The sequence below is a fragment of the Neoarius graeffei genome, chromosome 5 (assembly GCF_027579695.1).
Source record: "Neoarius graeffei isolate fNeoGra1 chromosome 5, fNeoGra1.pri, whole genome shotgun sequence".
Taxonomy (NCBI): domain Eukaryota; kingdom Metazoa; phylum Chordata; class Actinopteri; order Siluriformes; family Ariidae; genus Neoarius; species Neoarius graeffei.
Window position 1 is genome coordinate 74,551,975 of NC_083573.1, and position 19,971 is coordinate 74,571,945.

The 19,971-nt window shown below is 42.2% G+C and overlaps 1 protein-coding gene across 1 annotated transcript; it reads right to left on the reverse strand.

Annotated features, from left to right (window-relative positions):
* Nucleotides 1–802: 802 nt before the first annotated feature.
* Nucleotides 803–12,946, reverse strand: LOC132887056 (zinc finger protein 239-like). Its single transcript, XM_060922386.1, has 6 exons — nt 12,589–12,946; nt 6,682–6,720; nt 4,882–4,929; nt 3,339–3,391; nt 2,064–2,145; nt 803–1,926 (listed from the first exon to the last, which is right to left on the reverse strand). The coding sequence occupies exons 1-6, from the start codon at nt 12,860–12,862 to the stop codon at nt 1,136–1,138; spliced, it is 1,287 nt and encodes a 428-aa protein (XP_060778369.1). The 5' UTR covers nt 12,863–12,946; the 3' UTR covers nt 803–1,135.
* Nucleotides 12,947–19,971: the final 7,025 nt, after the last annotated feature.

Below are 19,971 nucleotides of genomic sequence, written 5' to 3' on the forward strand. Positions count from 1 at the left end.
CTCTTTAGAGATGGTTTTGTAACCTTTTCCAGCCTGATGAGCATCAACAACGCTTTTTCTGAGGTCCTCAGAAATCTCCTTTGTTCGTGCCACTTCCACAAACATGTGTTGTGAAGATCAGACTTTGATAGATCCCTGTTCTTTAAATAAAACAGGGTGCCCACTCACACCTGATTGTCATCCCATTGATTGAAAACACCTGACTCTAATTTCACCTTCAAATTAACTGCTAATCCTAGAGGTTCACATACTTTTGCCACTGAAATATGTAATATTGGCTCATTTTCCTCAATAAATAAATGATCAAGTATATTTTTGTCTCGTTTGTTTAACTGGGTTCTCTTTACTTTTAGGATTTGTGTGAAAATCTGATGTTTTAGGTTATATATTTATGCAGAAATATAGAAAATTCTAAAGGGTTCACAAACTTTCAAGCACCACTGTACATGTCTTATTTGTACTTATTTGGACAATTAAATATTTGCTGACTTGTCTTCAACTCTTTCAAGATCATGCTAGCTATAGTCAGACTATTTTTTTAAAAAATATTATCGTTATTATACATATGGCATTTTCAATTCACTGCGACAGTTTACTGCAGGCGCCACCACTGAACAAAAATGCTTTTGCGCATGTGCAGTGGAAAACTCTCATTGAATATTTGCATCAGCACCGATGTGTGACGTTATATTGTCTTGACAACCATGCAATATCGTAAACCATATTCAGCACTCGTTCTCCATGGGGTAGAGTGACGTAATACACGTAGGATAAGCGATACGCTAACACTATTGCATGCTATCAAACCAAATGAATGAAACCTGCTAGAAGGGAATAGAATACGTTTTTATTCCATCGAAAAAGTGTCCTGTACGTATAATAAGAGCATCTCATGTCCAATATTCATGTATCAGTAACTGCCAAGTTTATATACACAGGTATAAAGAAAACTCCAGGAAATCCCTTTCCAAAATGCATACAAGATAAATGAATGCAGATTTAATCTGTAAAATTAGAGTAGAGACTTATGAACACACAGGTTGTGTACTTTTACAATATCGACTCATGTTTGTTTTGTGTCACACACATTCTAAGTAAATGTTTGTTTTGCTTTTTAAAAAAAAAGTCTTTAGCGTTAGAATAAATGCTTTTGTGCACTGTGTCGCTTCTCTGCAGTGTGCAGCTGCGAATGTGCAGCAAGTGATGGTTTCGATAGAAAACCTTTCCCACGTGTGTTACACCTGAATTTGTATTTAGAGTTACAGTTTTGTTGTGATTTGCGTGTGTGTATCCACTCGTGTCGTCTAAAAGCACTTGGATCAGCAAATGATTTGGGGCAGAGCGTGCACATGTAAGGTTTTGCACCAGTGTGGATGTTGTAGTGGATATCGAGGTTAAATTTCTTGGCAAAACCCTTTCCACACTGAGCACACATGAACGGCTTCTCTCCAGTGTGCACTCTGTAGTGGGAAGCAAGTGAGTTCTTTGTTGAAAGATTTTTCCCACAGATATTACAAGTAAACGTGCTCCCTTTCTCACACGCTAAAGAAACCGAGCTTGTTTTAGAAAAACCCAAATGTTTGTTTTGGGCTGCCACTGCCAAACTGAAATCTTTGCCCAAATCCAAAGCCGTTCTACAGTCTGCATTTGTGAAGGCTGATTGATTTTCTCTAAGCAGATGAGGGGAATTTGGCTCCAGCTCTGGTGTCCATAAGCAGGAGACATCAAACTGCTCCTCTTCTCTTCTGTGGTGAGGACTCCCAGCCTCACACACTTCATCCAGCACCACACACTCTTCACTCTCATTTTCATAGGGTGAGCCAAGCTCGATGCTGCACTCTGACGTTTGGAGAGAAGGTTGAGATTTCTCCGATTCGGTATCCAGTTCACTACTGAGCGCATAATGTGGACTATTTATTTCTGGATCTAGAAATAAACAGAAAAGTAAACTACACAAGGTTGGGGATGGAGAATCTTAATGACTTTTTGCTAAAAAGTGTACTTTTTTTTTTTTTTACATGAACAGAAGAAATGTTCATTGTACAGTGGTTTGAGTCACTTACCATCTAGGTTTTGCTTTACTCTTTCTCGAACAGATCTGTCCATCATTTCTGCTTTTGTGCCTACTGGGGTCCAGTTCCATCTCTGCAGTCAAGAAATAGAAAAGTAGAGCAAACAAAATTGATGTCAAAATTATCTGTCTCTGTTTAACCGTGTTCCTGAAGTCTTGTGTTTCTCAAGTCTGCAAGTTCAAGAGTGCCACAAACAGACTTACTAATTCTGTGTACTAAAATTAAGCAAATTTCCAGATGTCCTTTTTTTTTTTTTTTTCTTCGGGGGGGGGGGGGGGGGGACTGCTTATTAGTGCAATTCTAATAATCACTGTATTGTTAGAAACGGGGGTACAGAAGGAGTCAGTTTCTGTTCCCCAAGGTACAATCTACACTAATGTACCCCCGAGGGCTCATGATTGGACCTCAAGGTAACTGTTGCCCCTTTTCCACCAAAGCAGTTCCAGGGCTGGTTCGGGGCCAGTGCTTAGTTTGGAACCGGGTTTTCTGTTTCCACTGACAAAGAACTGGCTCTGGGGCCAGAAAAACCGGTTCCAGGCTAGCACCAACTCTCTGCTGGGCCAGAGGAAAGAACCGCTTACGTCAGCGGGGGGGGCGGAGTTGTTAAGACCAACAACAATAAGACCGCGAAAGATCGCGATTTTTAAGCGACAAGAAGCAGCAGCTGTACAAACACGAAGTCATCCATTATTATTGCTGCTGTCGTTGCCGCTGCTGCTTCTTCCGTGTTGTTTTTGCTTTGATATTCGCGCCAAGGTTTATGTAAACGTAGCGACGTAACTGACGTGGCTCCGCTTAGCACCGCGAGCTATGGAAAAGCAAACTGGTTCTCAGCTGGCTCGCAAGTTGAACGAGTTGTGAACCAGCACCAGCCCCGAACCAGCCCTGGAACTGATTTGGTGGAAAAGGGTAATATGTGGACCTTTTTAGGGCCAAAAAGGTACATATGTTCCCAATCAGTATATAAAGGATACAAATAAGTACCTTAGAGGGTACTGCCCCAGTGACAAGCCACTGTACCTCTAAAGGTCCAATAATGTACTTTTTTGTGTGTGTGTGTGTGGGGGGGACTTAAAAAAAATGCTATCAGAAATATCTGATTTGTTTAGGATTAACAAAATAGTACTTGGATAGTTTCAATCATCCTTCTTTAAAAGCCAGGAATGTTTGGTTGTATTGTGAATCTGAGTATTGTTTAGTTTATCTTCCTGTATTTCTCCCCCCCCCCCAGTAATTTGTCTTCTCTCAAAGCATGAAAATGCTTACCGAGTGTGTTCTTTTGCCTGCAGATTCAGATGCTGAAAATTTTCTGTTCTTCTCTGCAGGACAAACACAATCAATTAATAAATGACTGCCATATCAACATTTAACTAAAAGGAAGATAAATGCTGAGATACACGTTTGTAAGAATGGGATCAACAGATTCCAATCACATTTTGCTTGTTTTGGATATTGGACCTGACTTCAATCTGAGGTTCTCTATTCTTTCTGAGAAAGACCACGTCCAGCACAGAAAAGATCAGCTTTTTGAGATATTCCGGATCTCCTGAAATGTATTTTGTTTGTCGTCACTACATACCATGTCTTCTTTCTAAGGCCAGAGTTAGTTGGATATAAACGTAGCTTCCTCAGGACTGATTACTTGCTGCTTATTTCTATGACCACAATAAAGTCACTGCAGTATTTGACATTAATTTTTTTCCCACCGTTTAGATTATAATTTCAGCAAAGATGCCACCTGTTGTTTCTAACGGTTTCCCTCAAAGGATACACATTTCTGCACTTAAGTTTTGACTTTATGAGCTGAAGATTACACTATTTCAGATTTGGTTAAGAATACCCAATTTAAGAAAACGCATTTATATTAAAAATTAATTAATTAAATTTAAATAGGGCGCTGAGGCTCCACATCTCCTTTGCTAACAATCCAGATAATGCTATAAAATCCTGTACACATGATCCCTGAAATAATCTTAAATGCTGACAGGGCCTGAGAAAGTGTGCATGTCCACATCATTCCTCTCAGCTCATTTGGTTTGGAAGACAAAGTTGTCATACCTTCTCCAGTGTGGACAATTTCTGATCATTCTCAAAAGGTACAGAGCATCAGAAAACATCATCTACTGTCAGATCAGAAACGTTTACAGATCCTGTGAAGATCCAGTGCTCCAGCAGCTTCCAGTATAATAATTTGATTGTAACAGAAAGCCAAACAACAATTCAGTCTTATTTGTCTGTCTGTTTATTGAAAAATGATGTTACTTAACAGTCCATAGAGCATAAATATGAGCTTTAGTTAAATATGGACAGCTCTCTATGCCTCTGCAGGTGCTTCTTAAGGTTGCTGTTACGGGAGAAGGTGAGTTCACAAAAAGGACACCGTTTTGGCACTGTGTGTGTCTTTTCTCTGTGTGAATACAGGGTTTGTTTCGTAGGAAACTCCTTGTCACAGTCCTTGCACTTTTCCAAGTCTCTTTTGTGGTGACTTATGTGTTTTAACAGACCACTTTTACTTCCAAAAGTCTTCCTGCACACATCACAAGCATGCTTAGTGCCAGTGTGCATGTTAAGGTGTCTTGAAAAGACAACTTGATTATGAAACCTCTTGTGACAAACATGGCATCTGAATTTTTGGTTATGCCACTCCAGATGGCTTTTGAGGCATCCCACTTCTTTAACACAAATGTGACAAAACCTGGTCTTCTTTCTCTGTTCTGTAAAAAGCAGGAGGAATTATTGCTCTGCATAAAAGAACTGTAGAACAAAAAAAAAAAAAAAGCTGGTGTACAGATGGAGAAAATAATTTTACCTTCCTCAGAAGGCGGCGGCAGCCATAGGTGTGCACTGGCAGATAGATCTGGAAAAACAAAGTCAACAAAATCAGTTATGTTCAAGGATAATGGAAAGATTCTGTAGTGTCCAAAAATAAAAAAAAAAAGTTTATGGGACTGTACAGTGGATATACAAAGTGTACACACCCTGTTTAAATAATGTTGTTGGGTTTTTTTTTTTACATCAAAAAACCTGAGACCACAAATAATTTCAAAACTTTTCCCACCTTTAATGTGACCTATAACCTGTACAATTCAACTGAAAAATTATGTCCCTTGGGGGGGGCATAAACATACAATAAGCTGGTTGCATAAGTGTGCACACCCTTAAACTAATACTTTCTTGAAGCGCCTTTTGATTTAATTACAGCGTTCAGTCTTTTTGGGTTCACACCTCCATCAGTTAAAATGACTCTGATTCACCCCAAATAAAGTTCAGACATTTACTCAGTTGCATCTTCCAGCAAAAGCCAGGGTTCGCAGAGAGCTTACAAAGCATCAAAGGGATCTCATTGTTGAAAGGTATCAGTCAGGAGAAGGGGACAAAAACATTTCCACAGCATTAGATATACCATGGAGCACAGTGAAGACAGTCAACAAGAAGTGGAGAAAATATGGGACAACAGTGACCTTACCAAGAACTGGACGTCCCTCCAAAACCGATGAAAAGACGAGATGAAAACTGGTCAGGGAGGCTGCCGAGAGGCCGACAGTAACACTGAAGGAGCTGCAGGAATTTCTGGCAAGTGCTGGTTGTGTACTACATGTGACAACAATCTCCCGTATTCTCCATACTTCCAGACTATGGGGTAGGGTCACAAGACGGAAGCTTTTTCTTCTAAAGAAAGACATCCAGGCCCTGCTGCATTTTTTTTTTTGCAAAATTTATCAAATCTCCCAAAAGCATGTGGGAAAACGTGTTATGGTCTGATGAAACCAAGGTTGAACTTTTTGGCCACAATTCCAAAAGGTATGTTTGGCGCAAAAACATCACCATCCCCACGGTGAAGCATGCTGGTGGCATCATCATGTTTTGGGGTTGTTTTTCTTCAGCTGGAACAGGGGCTTTAGTCAGGGTGGACTAAATACCAGTCAATTTTGGCCCAAAACCTTCGGATGTCTGCTAGAAAGATGAAGATGAATTTCATCTTTCAGCACAACAATGACCCCGAGCATACATTGAACTCAACAAAAGAATGGCTTCACCAGAAAAAAAAAAAAAAGTTTTGGAATGGGCCAGCCAGAGCCCAGACCTAAATCCAATTGAAAATCTGTGGGGTGACCTGAAGAGGGCTGTGCACAAGAGATGCCCTCACGATCTGACAGATTTGGAGCGCTTTTGCAAGGAAGAGTGGGCAAATATTGCCAAGTCTAGATGTGGCAGGCTGATAGACTCCGACCCAAAAAGACTGAACGCTGTAATTAAATCAAAAGGTGCTTCAACAAAGTATTAGTTTAAGGGTGTGTACGCTTATGCAACCAGCTTATTGTACGTTTTTTATTTGTTTTTCAATTGAATTGTACAGGTTATAGGTCACATTAAAGGTGAGAAAAGTTTTGAAATTATTTATCATGGTCTCATTTTTTTACATCAGAAAAACCTATCATTTTAACGGGGTGTGTGCACTTTTCATATCCACTGTACATCAAAACAGCAGGACACAATCCAGTGTACACTGAGTGTATTCTCACAAATAGCCTTGACTAGAATTTTTATAACCATTTAAAAAAAAAAAGTGTTTGTGGACAAAATGAACACTGATTACTGTGGTGTTTACCTTCTGTAGAGGTTCCTGCAAACACTGTGCAGCCAGAATCTACACATGGAAGGAAAATGGCAGTTATTTAACTGGTTACTTAACATTTCATTGTTCTGAGTAGCTGAGACTAAATTATTCATCCATCCATCCATCCATTCCACTTATCCATCAGGGTCTCGGGGGAAACTGGAGCCAATCCCAGCTGACTCTGGGTAACAGGCGGGGTACACCCTGGACAGGTCGCCAATCTATCGCAGGGCTAACACATATGAACAACCATTCACACTCATGGGCAATAAGGCCCTGTCCACACGGCAACGGATTCAGGTGACTCCGATACAATTGCTTATCGTTTAGGCCTGGCGTCCACACGGCACCGGCGTTTTGGGTGCCCAAAATGCAATCTTTTTGAGAACGGGTTCCAGAGTGGAAAGATCTGGCAACGTTGCCGTTGTGAAGTCGTCTGGATGAGTAGAACGGATTTGTTTACGATGACGTCACAACCACATGACTGTCAGTGCTTCACGCTGGGTAGAAGTGTAACGAACTCGATGCGAGTTGTCAACAAATCCTATAACTTGGTTCATGAAACGCACTTACAAAATATTTCCACTGTAAATATTTATTGTGTAATGGTGCAAAGTGAGAGAGAGAGAGAGAGAGAGAGAGAGAATAGCCCTTAGGGCAGAGTCAATCCCGCCAGCAAAAATAGGGAAAAAAAAGGAGCTGTCTCACCTCTTCAGATGTTGGTTTAAGTCCTACAATATATTCCTCAAAAAGGGCGTAGAAGAAATTAATCCATCAACATGTAGCATTCAATTTATTCCGGACCATTAAAGACGCCGCCTTCCGCGTAGAATCATACGTCATCCTCGCCGCCATTTTGGATAGGTCAAAGCGGAGAATAAAGATTAGCTGCGTTTAACTGTACCAACAGGTTTGCCGTCCAAACGAGATCACATGGGATTACCTTTCACAGGTGAGACTGGAAAAATACTTTTCATTGTATTTGGTCATTATAATGTAATTTTACGAACAGATTTTTCTGACTTTGTGGCTAATATGAAGTCTCGTGCATAATAGTTTATGCGCATGCGTCCTTACTTCTTCTATTGTTCTGGTGTCTCCGAAGGGACCGTCTTACAGCGCCCCTAGAGGTGTGGCATGTGTATTGCATCGTTTTCAGCAAGCGTTGCGTTGCCATATGGACCTGATATTTTACTGATTGTTGCCCATTTGGACGCGATATATTTTTAAATAACATCTCGTTGCCGTTGTCGTGTGGATGTAGCCTTAGAATAGCCAGTTGACCTAATGTTTTTGGATTGTGGGAGGAAATGTAGATAGAACTTTATTGATCCCTTTGGGAGGGTTCCCTCAGGGAAATTAAAATTCCAGCATCATCTCTACAGGATAAACAGGCATTTACATGTAAACATGTAGCTAAATGCCACACAGAAAGGCCCCAGTCACTGCTAACCACTGTACCACCCATGAATTATTCATGTTCTCTTTAATTTAAAAATAAATAAACCAAAACACCACACTATAGAATGTGATATGCTGATCAGTATCACATCATGTTTTACATGATTTCCATTCATGTTTTATGTTAAAATGTATGTGATCTCACCTGATCCAACAAGGATCTTGTAAAAAAAAAAAATTATATATATATATATATATATATATATATATATATATATATATATATATATATATATATATATATACACACACACACACACACATACATACACAGCTATGGAAGGAAAAAAAAAAAACAAAAAAAAACACTTTTAACGATGACCACCATTAAAAGTAGTCTCTTCATTTTCTTTCCCAGAGCTGAACACAAACTGTCTTGAAGCATGTCAACGGGCTGGTGATGTTTTATAACTTAGATGGGGGCAAGAGTCTCAAGTCAAGTTTATTTGTATCGCGCTTTTAAGAATAAACATTGTCGCAAAGCAGCTTTACAGAATTTGAACAACTTAAGATATGAGCTAATTTTATCCCTAATCTATCCCCAATGAGCACGCCGTGGCGACAGTGACAAGGAAAAATTCCCTCAGACAACATGAAGAAACCTCGAGAGGAACCAGACTTAAAAGGGAACCCATCCTCATTTGGGCAACAGACAACATGACTATAACATTAACAGTCCTAACAAAGTCAGCTTCGTTGATGCTATAAACCGGCCACCGACGGAAACCCGAGCGCAAAACCGTTCATGGCAACCGCAGTCCCAAAGTCAGCAAGTCAACTGCAGTCCCCAGCCACAAAAGCAGCACTGCAAGAGTTCAGAGCGTCCTCCAGGCGCGACCCCCAACTGTCCACATGGGGCCGCCCTACACAGGACCAATGCGATGAGACTCCAACCAGACACAGGGCACCAGGATGGATCAGGCAGGTTCGAGGAGCAGAAGAGAGAGAGGATGTGTGTCAGACACACTATGGCCAAAAGTATGTGGACACCTGACTCGCAGCCACTTGAACATCCCAGTCCATCTTGAAACAGGTTCTGGTCCCTGAGTTCCAGTGAAGCAAAACTGTAACACTACAGCATGGAGACATCCAATAAAATGGTGCGTTTCCAACAGTTCAGAGAATACACATACTGTATAGGGGTGTAATGGCCACATGTCCACAAACTTCTGGCCATATAGTGTATTAGTTGATAATCAGCCCTCATAAAAAGTACAGTGATTTTTTTTTTGTATATCCTAGTTTGTTAGAAAGCTAGAGTCAGAGCACAGGCTCAGTCATGATACAGGGTTTTATTTAAGGGCACAACAGTGGCAGTGCTGGGATTTAAACTCACGACCTTATGAACATTTGAACCTTAAAGGGGACATATTGCAGGGAGGAGGGGGATACTCTCGGTCCTTGTGCACAAATATTTGGGTATCGAGAGTTTCTACCAACCCACAAACTCTGAAGTAAGACACAGGCGGTTTCTTTTGTCCTGTCCATTTCACAAAACATGCTTCAACAAGCCGTTCAGATTTGGCTCCCCTTTCTCCGTTAGAATTGTACCACCCCCCTTATCTGAGACTCACCACTCAGGGCTTGAGAACTGCCTTTACGAATGAATATTCATAAGGAAACGGCTCCCTGACTGGCCAGTTTAAAAGGGGGGCAGGCTGAGCAGTGGCTCATTATCATTTACAGGAACTCAAATCGTTTGTTTAGACAGGGTGAGAAGGGAGCTGTGGTGCTTTATCCTTGTCATATTTTGGACAAATCATCTCATCTCATCATCTCCAGCCGCTTCATCCTTCTACAGGGTCGCAGGCAAGCTGCAGCCTATCCCAGCTGACTACGGGCGAAAGGCGGGGTACACCCTGGACAAGTCGCCAGGTCATCACAGGGCTGACACATACAACCATTCACACTCACATTCACACCTACGGTCAATTTAGAGTCACCAGTTAACCTAACCTGCATGTCTTTGGACTGTGGGGGGAAACCGGAGCACCCGGAGGAAACCCACGCGGACACGGGGAGAACATGCAAACTCCACACAGAAAGGCCCTCGCCGGCCCCGGGGCTCGAACCCAGGACCTTCTTGCTGTGAGGCGACAGCGCTAACCACTACACCACCGTGCCGCCTGGACAAATCATGTCACAGACATTTCATTAAGACCTCAGAGAACTGCATCAACTTGTGGGAAAAGGGTATAATGTGTCACCCTTAAATTACTTAGTCACTGTACTCTGATATTAGCAACTTGGTGGAAAACAGATTGGTTACAGTGCCTCCAATTACAGTGCCTCCAATAGCATCACAGGGCGATTTACCATGAGAAGTGGCAAAGAAATGTCATTCTGCCAAAAGTCCAAAATCGTCTGGATGCTTTATTAGATTTGTGAAATTTTTATAGTTTTTGTATTGGGCTGCTGATCCGTCACTGAAGTAAATGACCTTTTTCAGCTGAGGATGTATCTGGCTGGCAAATGGAAGTTCAAATATGTGCTTCTAAGGGATAGTGATAAAAAGCCTCATGAATTTTGTGGTTTTTCAGTGTTTATGCATCTCTGGATGCATCCAAGTAGATTATATGCCTTAAAATAGCATTTCCGTCTATCGTAAAACATGCCGTACTCATCTCATCTCATTATCTCTAGCCGCTTTATCCTTCTACAGGGTTGCAGGCAAGCTGGAGCCTATCCCAGCTGACTACGGGCGAAAGGCGGGGTACACCCTGGACAAGTTGCCAGGTCATCACAGGGCTGACACATAGACACAGACAACCATTCACACTCACATTCACACCTATGGTCAATTTAGAGTCACCAGTTAACCTAACCTGCATGTCTTTGGACTGTGGGGGAAACCGGAGCACCCGGAGGAAACCCACGCGGACACGGGGAGAACATGCAAACTCCACACAGAAAGGCCCTCGCCGGCCACGGGGCTCGAACCCGGACCTTCTTGCTGTGAGGCGACAGCGCTAACCACTACACCACTGTGCCGCCACATGCCGTACTTGATACCTTAATATTTATAGTTTGGTTTAGGGTACCAACTTCATATTTTGTGCATTTGCTAATCAGAACAAGCTCTTTCCAGTGGTATAATTGTTTTTATGGTAGACCTTGTCATACATTTGTAATATGCATTTGAATTATAGGTGCAAATTTTTTTTTTTTTTTAAAGCCTAATAAATCAGAAAGTTTGATTTCTTTTGAACACATACCTAGTTTCCTAAAGTGTACTATAACATGAGTAATAAATAAGAACATTTGAAAGATCTGGTGTGCTTTAATGTGGAGATGGGGGGGGGGGGGGGGGGGGGGGGTTAAAAGTTGCTGCAAAGCACATTTTTTTTATGATTTTCAGCAAGCCGTAACTTGGCAAATATTGAACTGTGAACTTTCTATTTTAGTATTTAAAGGCATCTGGCATTGAAGAACAATCCTTGAAAATTTAATGTATCTTGCAGGAATGGTTTAAAAATAATGACTTATGGAAAGGCGGCACGGTGGTGTAGTGGTTAGCGCTGTCGCCTCACAGCAAGAAGGTCCGGGTTCGAGCCCCGGGGCCGGCGAGGGCCTTTCTGTGTGGAGTTTGCATGTTCTCCCCGTGTCCGCGTGGGTTTCCTCCGGGTGCTCCGGTTTCCCCCACAGTCCAAAGACATGCAGGTTAGGTTAACTGGTGACTCTAAATTGAGCGTAGGTGTGAATGTGAGTGTGAATGGTTGTCTGTGTCTATGTGTCAGCCCTGTGATGACCTGGCGACTTGTCCAGGGTGTACCCCGCCTTTCACCCGTAGTCAGCTGGGATAGGCTCCAGCTTGCCTGCGACCCTGTAGGACAGGATAAAGCGGCTACAGATAATGAGATGAGACTTACCGGTATGGAACTTGGATCCGTTTTCTACAGCATGCGTTTTAACAGTGAAATTGGGGGCACGCCCCCTTTTTTTTTTAAAAGCCCCTATATCTCAGAAACTAATGAAGGTACAAGCCTAAAATTTTGTACACTATTTATTGGGCACACTGACAATATTTCCAGAAGGTATGAAGCAAATCTGAGATGGTCAGTGGCGAACATTTTTCTAAATCTGGTGATCTGGGGCGGAATTATCCTTTATCTACTTTGAGGACTTGTGTGAAAATCTGATGATGTTTTAGGTCATATTTATGCAGAAATATAGAAAATTCTAAAGGGTTCACAAACTTTCAAGCACCACTGTAGCAGTATTACTGATACTGCTCATTAAAGTGGCAACAAAGTGATCAGAAATCCTCGGCCACTTGAGACCGTCTCAATCCATTCCATGCCCTGTGTAGTGCACTACAGACTGTAGGGAAGATATTTAAGATACAGCCGGAGTGACAGAAAACTGGACTCCCTCTGTATAATAAACAAATCATGACCAGTGTGTGTCAGGGAGAGGTTTAATGTTGAACCCACTAACCGTCTGTCTCTCTCACTTCACTCCCAGCGTCCTCTTTCTCCTCTTTGGCCGCTTTAATCTCCACCTCAGCTGTTTGAGCTGCAGCTTGGTGTTTTTGCTGCTCCATGCTCTGCAGCTTTTGTCTTAAATCTTCGTTCTCCTTTTTACTTTTCTCTATTTCCATGTGCAGGGATTTAAACCAGCTCTCCGCCAGAGCACAGATGTCTGACACCGCTGTTTTCATGAGCACATCCAGCACAGCTGTCAGCTGAACGTGGAAATGGGACTCGACCATCTTTATCTTACAGGCTGTAAACACACAGCTTTAATTCTCATTCACAGAGCTAGCTCAGCTGATTACAGAGACCTGTTAGCTAGCCTTTTGGGTCGGTGCAGTTCCAAATCACACATTTCAGCACTACAAAGTATGCTAATAAAGTACACTATGATCCGACTGCGCCGTCCTGTTTAGTGCACTAGTATGTGATTTTGGGACCAGGCCTTAGGACCAATCTCAAATGACTCCATAGATATCATATAGCACACTAAAAAGGGTTTGGTTTTACTATTGCTTCGCGCCCTATGTAGTGCACTAATGTAGACATCTTGTTTTAATGACTGACAGACGACAACTTCCGCTCTGTGGATTGTTCTTCGTTTGTTTTGATTTCTGAAGAAGTTACTGCCCTCTGCTGGACAGATTGAGAAGCGCCTCTGAACACATGTAACATGAATACACGCTGTGACTGTCAATCTGTCATGTCAGTAATATTGTGTACATAGTGGTCCTAACCCAGGTACAGTCATTTTAATTACTGAATAAATTTTATTAAGCTATAACCTAATTCTCACCCACTACTATATGAAACAATATTAAATTTACCTATGCACTTTATTGAAGGGTGGCACGGTGGTGTAGTGGTTAGCGCTGTCGCCTCACAGCAAGAAGGTCCGGGTTCGAGCCCCGTGGCCGGCGAGGGCCTTTCTGTGTGGAGTTTGCATGTTCTCCCCGTGTCCGCGTGGGTTTCCTCCGGGTGCTCCGGTTTCCCCCACAGTCCAAAGACATGCAGGTTAGGTTAACTGGTGACTCTAAATTGACCGTAGGTGTGAATGTGAGTGTGAATGGTTGTCTGTGTCTATGTGTCAGCCCCGTGATGACCTGGCGACTTGTCCAGGGTGTACCCCGCCTTTCGCCCGTAGTCAGCTGGGATAGGCTCCAGCTTGCCTGCGACCCTGTAGAACGGGATAAAGCAGCTACAGATAATGAGATGAGATGAGACTATATTGAAAAAAAATGTGGACACCTTTGCTGTTAGAATAATCTCCACCCTTCTCAGAAGGCTTTCACTCGATTCAAGTGTGGCTGTGGGGATTTGTTCATTCAGCTACAAGTGAGGTCAGATACTGATGCCTGGGGTGCAGTCAGTTTTCTGATTCATCCCAAAAGTGTTCAGTGGGGTTGAAGTCAGGGCTTTGTGCAGGACACTTGAGTTCTTCCACACCAACCTTGCCAAGCCAGGCCTTCATGGAGCGCTGGAACAGGTTTGAGCCCCTTAGTCCTAGTGAAGGGAAATCTTAATGCTACAGCAAAGAAAGACATTCTATATAATTGTGTGCTTCCACGTTTGTGGCAACAATGTGGGAGAATCCACATTTGGGTATGATGGTCGGGTGTCTACATACTTTTGGCCATATGCTGTAGATCAGGGGTTCTCGACTTTTTCTGCTTTGAGGCCCACCTATTCATACGTGTACCGAGTCGGGGCCCATTACAAAAGATCCCCAATTATTTTGTCTCATCTATTCTATTAGAATCTAATAATCTACTGTAAAGTGTATTAACGGAATGCAACGTCACTCCCTGTTACAGATGGGAGCCCAGGAATTAAATAAATGCAATAAAAACAAATTGTTTTTAATTGCAGGTATTGTGTTTAAAACTGTATGGATGTGTCAGAAGCCAACATAAAACCCTGCATGCAGGTCATTCTCACTCAAAAGGGATTAATGATCCAAAAGTGGAGTCTGGTCCATTAAAGGACTGATGACACGAACATGACTCTATGCAATTTCTTAAATAAACTATACAACATGGCAAACATGTTAGATTTCTGCTATAATTACGTGAAAAGAAGCTGTTGTTACGCGAATATCCAACTTTTAATTGCACAGCGCAAGAAAACTGGGTCCGTGGCTCGCGGCCATGCTGTGACATCAGCGGAAGAACACGCTGCGGTTCACTGGCTGTCTACTCAATGGAAATGGCGCATGAAAACGCCGGTGAACTCTCTAGTGCTAGCTCTTCCTCTGAACAAAAGAACAACCAAATACTGGTACTTTAAGCAGTGATCATGATGGCATGATTTTATCTGATTTTAAATAAATGAGATTGATAATAATGTGAATGTTCACAACTAGTACATACAAACTCTGCAGCTTCTGATTCAGCAGCTGCGTCATACTCCGCAAAAACATCAGCAAGAACCTACAATATAAATGGAAATGCAATACACTAAGCTCAAATGACTTTTGGAAAGTATAATTTCTAAATTTTTTCTACATATTCTTGAAGTCGGTCATCGGGGTACTTGCTACCGTTCCCTAACAACGCATGGCAAAGGGTAAAGTGTAGTGTTGCTACGAGTACTTGCTAAAGCCTCCGGTGGAAGATCCTCCATGTGCTGATAAGACATACAGTTCTATATAACACACAAGTGTCACGATAATCACAAAACAGATGCAAATTGTTAAAATACCTAATTTTTAAGCAATCATGTGTTGATCTTTTCCGAATAGAATCTATGATAGCCTACCCTCTTTACCCTTTGCCTCTCGTTGCTAGGCGGCAGTTACATGAAAGCCGCAAGCTTTCACAAGCAAATACATGACTGATATCACGCCGACTTTATGATTACATTTATGATTATCATGAATGTGTACTCTATGATGTGTACTCTATGAGCGCTCTGGAGCGAGTCACTTCCAAGATGGCCGCGCAGACCGCAGTGTTACTATTTTTAGCATCATGTCGGAGCACTCTATAGCTCTACGTACCTTTATCTTATGTCGTTTCTCAACACATGTTCTGACACGAGGACTGCCTTTGGAGGAGTCACCTTGTCCCAGGCGACTGCTGGATCCGGCATAGCTACTAGTAGACCCCCTCCGGAATACTGTAGGCACTGCTGATGGTAGTAACACACGTTTGTGCTGAACTGCACACCCAAGAGATTCTTTTAAGCTGGGAAGGGTGTCAAAACAATCCAAATCGAAGTGTTCAGAGCACAGGACGGATGTTGGTGAGGGCTCCCACTTGTCACGAGTGCGCCTGACTTGCTTCACCCACTTCGCATGCAGCTCGGGATCTCTGGGAAACTTGAATAAACTTACCCCATCCTTGTGGGTTTTGGAGCAAAAGCCGGCAACACAACGCGAAGGCATAATAACTATATATATATATATATATATATATATATATATATATATATATATATATAATGTATAATAATACTAATAATGACAAACTGAACACCTGTCGCATCAACAACAAACTGGTAAGTGAGGAGGAAGGTTCTTTCGCTGACGTCATATAGCTCCTCCTCCTCCTTCGTTTCCTGGGTGCTGCAGCCCCGTCAAATTTGCCCAAATAGCCGCGTTTATCATCATAACTTGTAAAATAGGTGCCTTCGTGAATTAATATATGGATCATCGGGAATTACTTTTTATGTTATAAAACATCGCCAAAGATGTCAAAAACGTGTCATCAGACCTTTTACAGAAGAACTTATTGCGATGTTTGTGTACAGAAAACAAACAAGTTATTAAAACCAAGAAGGACACTAAAAAGAAGTGGATACAGAAACCACTCAATGGGATTAGATCCTCACATGCTAACAAAGAAGGATTTTTCCTTTGAAATAAAATTTTACTAGCTAAATTTGACATTAGTAGAATAAATTTTGATCCTATTGTAGCCGTAAATAAATACAAAGACAATAGTTATGCATACTAACAAGCCTCAACCCACCATGTCTTCTCTTTATGACACACAGTTACAACGTAAAGCTACCTGTATTCTTAAAGATGGCTCACACCCTTTGCATGCTGAGTTCCAGCTCCTTCGCTCTGGTCGTCGTTTTGGGGTCCCTAAGAGAAGGACAAAACGGTACAGAAAGAGCTTTGTACCAACAGCAATTGTATTGCTGAACAGTAAGGCCCAGAGGTGAATAATCTTGTTCATACTGAACAATTGATGATGAAGCACTTTTTAAAAATCACACGTTTAAGGATTGTATATGTTAGGATGGGTGTACTGTTGTCTTGTCTGTCACAATGTATTTTACGTAGATGTTATTTTGTATTGGGATCGCTGAATTCCTGCCTGCACAATGAATTTACCAGTGCTATGGTATGGTACAAATAAAGGAACCTTGAACCTACTATGAATTAACTTAATGTGGAGATAATTGACAGATAATCAACAGATAGTGTATATTTTAGTCTTTTGTATTTGTTATTATTTGTATCTGTACATGTATGATCCCACCAGCTCTGCTGATCAACTTGTGTTTAAATAAAGTTATTAATTCATTCATTCTGAGTTGGAAAATGATCTATCCCTTGAGTTCCCCAACATCTCAAACCACCTGGTGCTGCAGACATTGTTCTACACAGACAAACAGATGAAAACCTGGAAGAGCACGGAGGTGAACAACTTTTTATGTGGCTGGGTTAAAGATCTGGGGATCAGGACACTACAAGATAAATTCTTATCGTTTTTACCCGGGTAAATAGGAGTTTCTGGGCTTTTTGTGGGTGTCTTTGCAATGGTTGCTAGGACACTACAAGTTTTCATATCGGGTTTAAAAAAAAAACACAGCTGCCCAATTCTCCTCCCTGCTCTTCTCTTCCAGCAGGCATCACAGAGCCATACAATTTACCCCACAAATGTATTTATTTAGGGGCGGCACGGTGGTGTAGTGGTTAGCACTGTCACCTCACAGCAAGAAGGTCCTGGGTTCGAGCCCAGCGGCCGGCAAGGGCCTTTCTGTGTGGAGTTTGCATGTTCTCTCCATGTCTGCGTGGGTTTCCTTCGGGTGCTCCGGTTTCCCCCACAGTCCAAAGACATGCAGGTTAGGCTAATTGGTGGCTCTAAATTGACCGTAGGTGTGAATGGTTGTCTGTGTCTATGTGTCACTTGGCGACTTGTCCAGGGTGTACCCCACCTCTCACCCATAGTCAGCTGGGATAGGCTCCAGCTTGCCTGCAACCCTGTAGGACAGGATAAGCGCCTACAGATGATGGATGGATGTATTTATTTATTCTCTGCCCGTTCTCTCTCTCTGTGCGCGCACGCTCTGTGTGTGTGTGTGTGTGTGGGCGTGCGCGCGCGTGTGGGGAAGGGAGGGCTTAATTGCAAAGAAGGAACGTGACAAAAATAAATACTTGTTCTTAATTTACCCACAAATATATTTATTCCACTTGAAAGGTGTACGTCAAACCAGCTCCCTGATTTGGGACACTACGATATCCTGAACTGTTTAGTATTTGGCTTCAAATTTGAAAAAAATTCGCAGCCCACTAGATGGCAATTCGCAGCCCAGTGGTTGAGAAACGCTGCGTGTAGATCATGTGAAGGTGGAACAGGAACATGAGGTAGTAGTGATGGGCAGATGGAGCCTCGTAAAGCACCTGACGCGTTCCCCTCCCTGTGTCGACATGTCACTGTCATAACTCTCTGTCATCTAGTGGATTATAGAAGTAATAGCAGAGTGTCGTTCTGACGTGATGCATTGTTATAAACTAATGAATGCAGCTATTGATTAAAGTGATGAAATAAGGTTGTATGTTTGTATGAGTTTCGTTTTTAACCGAAAATATAAATAATTAACGTGTTGATATTGTGTATATGTGAATATTGGAGTGTAAAGAAATACTTCCATGTACACACACTGACTTGGGAATTTGGTGTGCTTGACAAATAATACTTCCTCATTGTAGTGGACGATATAATTACAAAATATTCCCAAATGGGGAACTTTTTCTTTTCCTGGTGGGTTCCATTTCTGAACACAACAACAGACAACAAAGGTAAATCTCAGACTAGTCTTCGGCACTGACGTGCCATCGGTCACGTGATACACACTTTGAAATGGGGTGTCGATGGAAGTGCTGGACACACCCACTGGGGTGTCCAGTGGGTGTATCCAGAAAAAAAAATACTGCACCTGCGATGTCGACACTAAGTGGTGCGGCATAGTGTCCCTTGACAAGTAACCCCTGATGCTTAACGGGACAGCAGAGCTGACACGGTTGCAGGGAAGACTTGTTGCGCCACCAAAATGAGAGGTGGGATTTGTTTTCAGGGTTTTCTCCCCAAGATCTGCCGTGTTCTGCGATGGAAACAGGGGTACCACGAGCAGGCCGCACGGTCGGTCTTCACCATGGAGAGGCTAGTGTGGTCAGCTCTTGAGTGACCATGTGTTGCACTTCACAAGGTGCTGGATGTAGGGAGACCAGTCTAGGGCGCCTATTGGACACTAGGAAAGGTACTACTCCTCAAGTGATCCTTCGCACCCTTGAGGAGGAAAACACATGAGGTAAAAGCCACATGGTCCTAGATCAGGTGAATAAGGAGTTTTCCACTGTTTTCCACTGCACTTGTCTCAGGATCGTACTGGAAGGTCCAAGTCTCGTCACATGATTGTTTTCTTTGATATTGAGGGTGTTATTATGGAGAATTGGGCTCCAGATGGAACAACAGTGAACTAACTTCCAGAAGTGAAGAAGAAAATGACGGAGCTTCTGAGACAACTAATGGAAGAAGACCTACTGCAGGCCAGAATGCAGCTGTGTGTACAACCCCGATTCCAAAATAGTTGGGACAAAGTACAAATTGTAAATAAAAACGGAATGCAATGATTTACAAAACTCAAAAACTGATATTGTATTCACAATAGAACATAGACAACATATCAATGTCGAAAGTGAGACATTTTGAAATTTCATGCCAAATATTGGCTCATTTGAAATTTCATGACAGCAACACATCTCAAAAAAGTTGGGACAGGGGCAATAAGAGGCTGGAAAAGTTAAAGGTACAAAAAAGGAACAGCTGGAGGACCAAATTGCAACTCATTAGGTCAATTGGCAATAGGTCATTAACATGACTGGGTATAAAAAGAGCATCTTGGAGTGGCAGTGGCTCTCAGAAGTAAAGATGGGAAGAGGATCACCAATCCCCCTAATTCTGCGCCGACAAATAGTGGAGCAATATCAGAAAGGAGTTCGACAGTGTAAAATTGCAAAGAGTTTGAACATATCATCATCTACAGTGCATAATATCATCAAAAGATTCAGAGAATCTGGAAGAATCTCTGTGCGTAAGGGTCAAGGCTGGAAAAC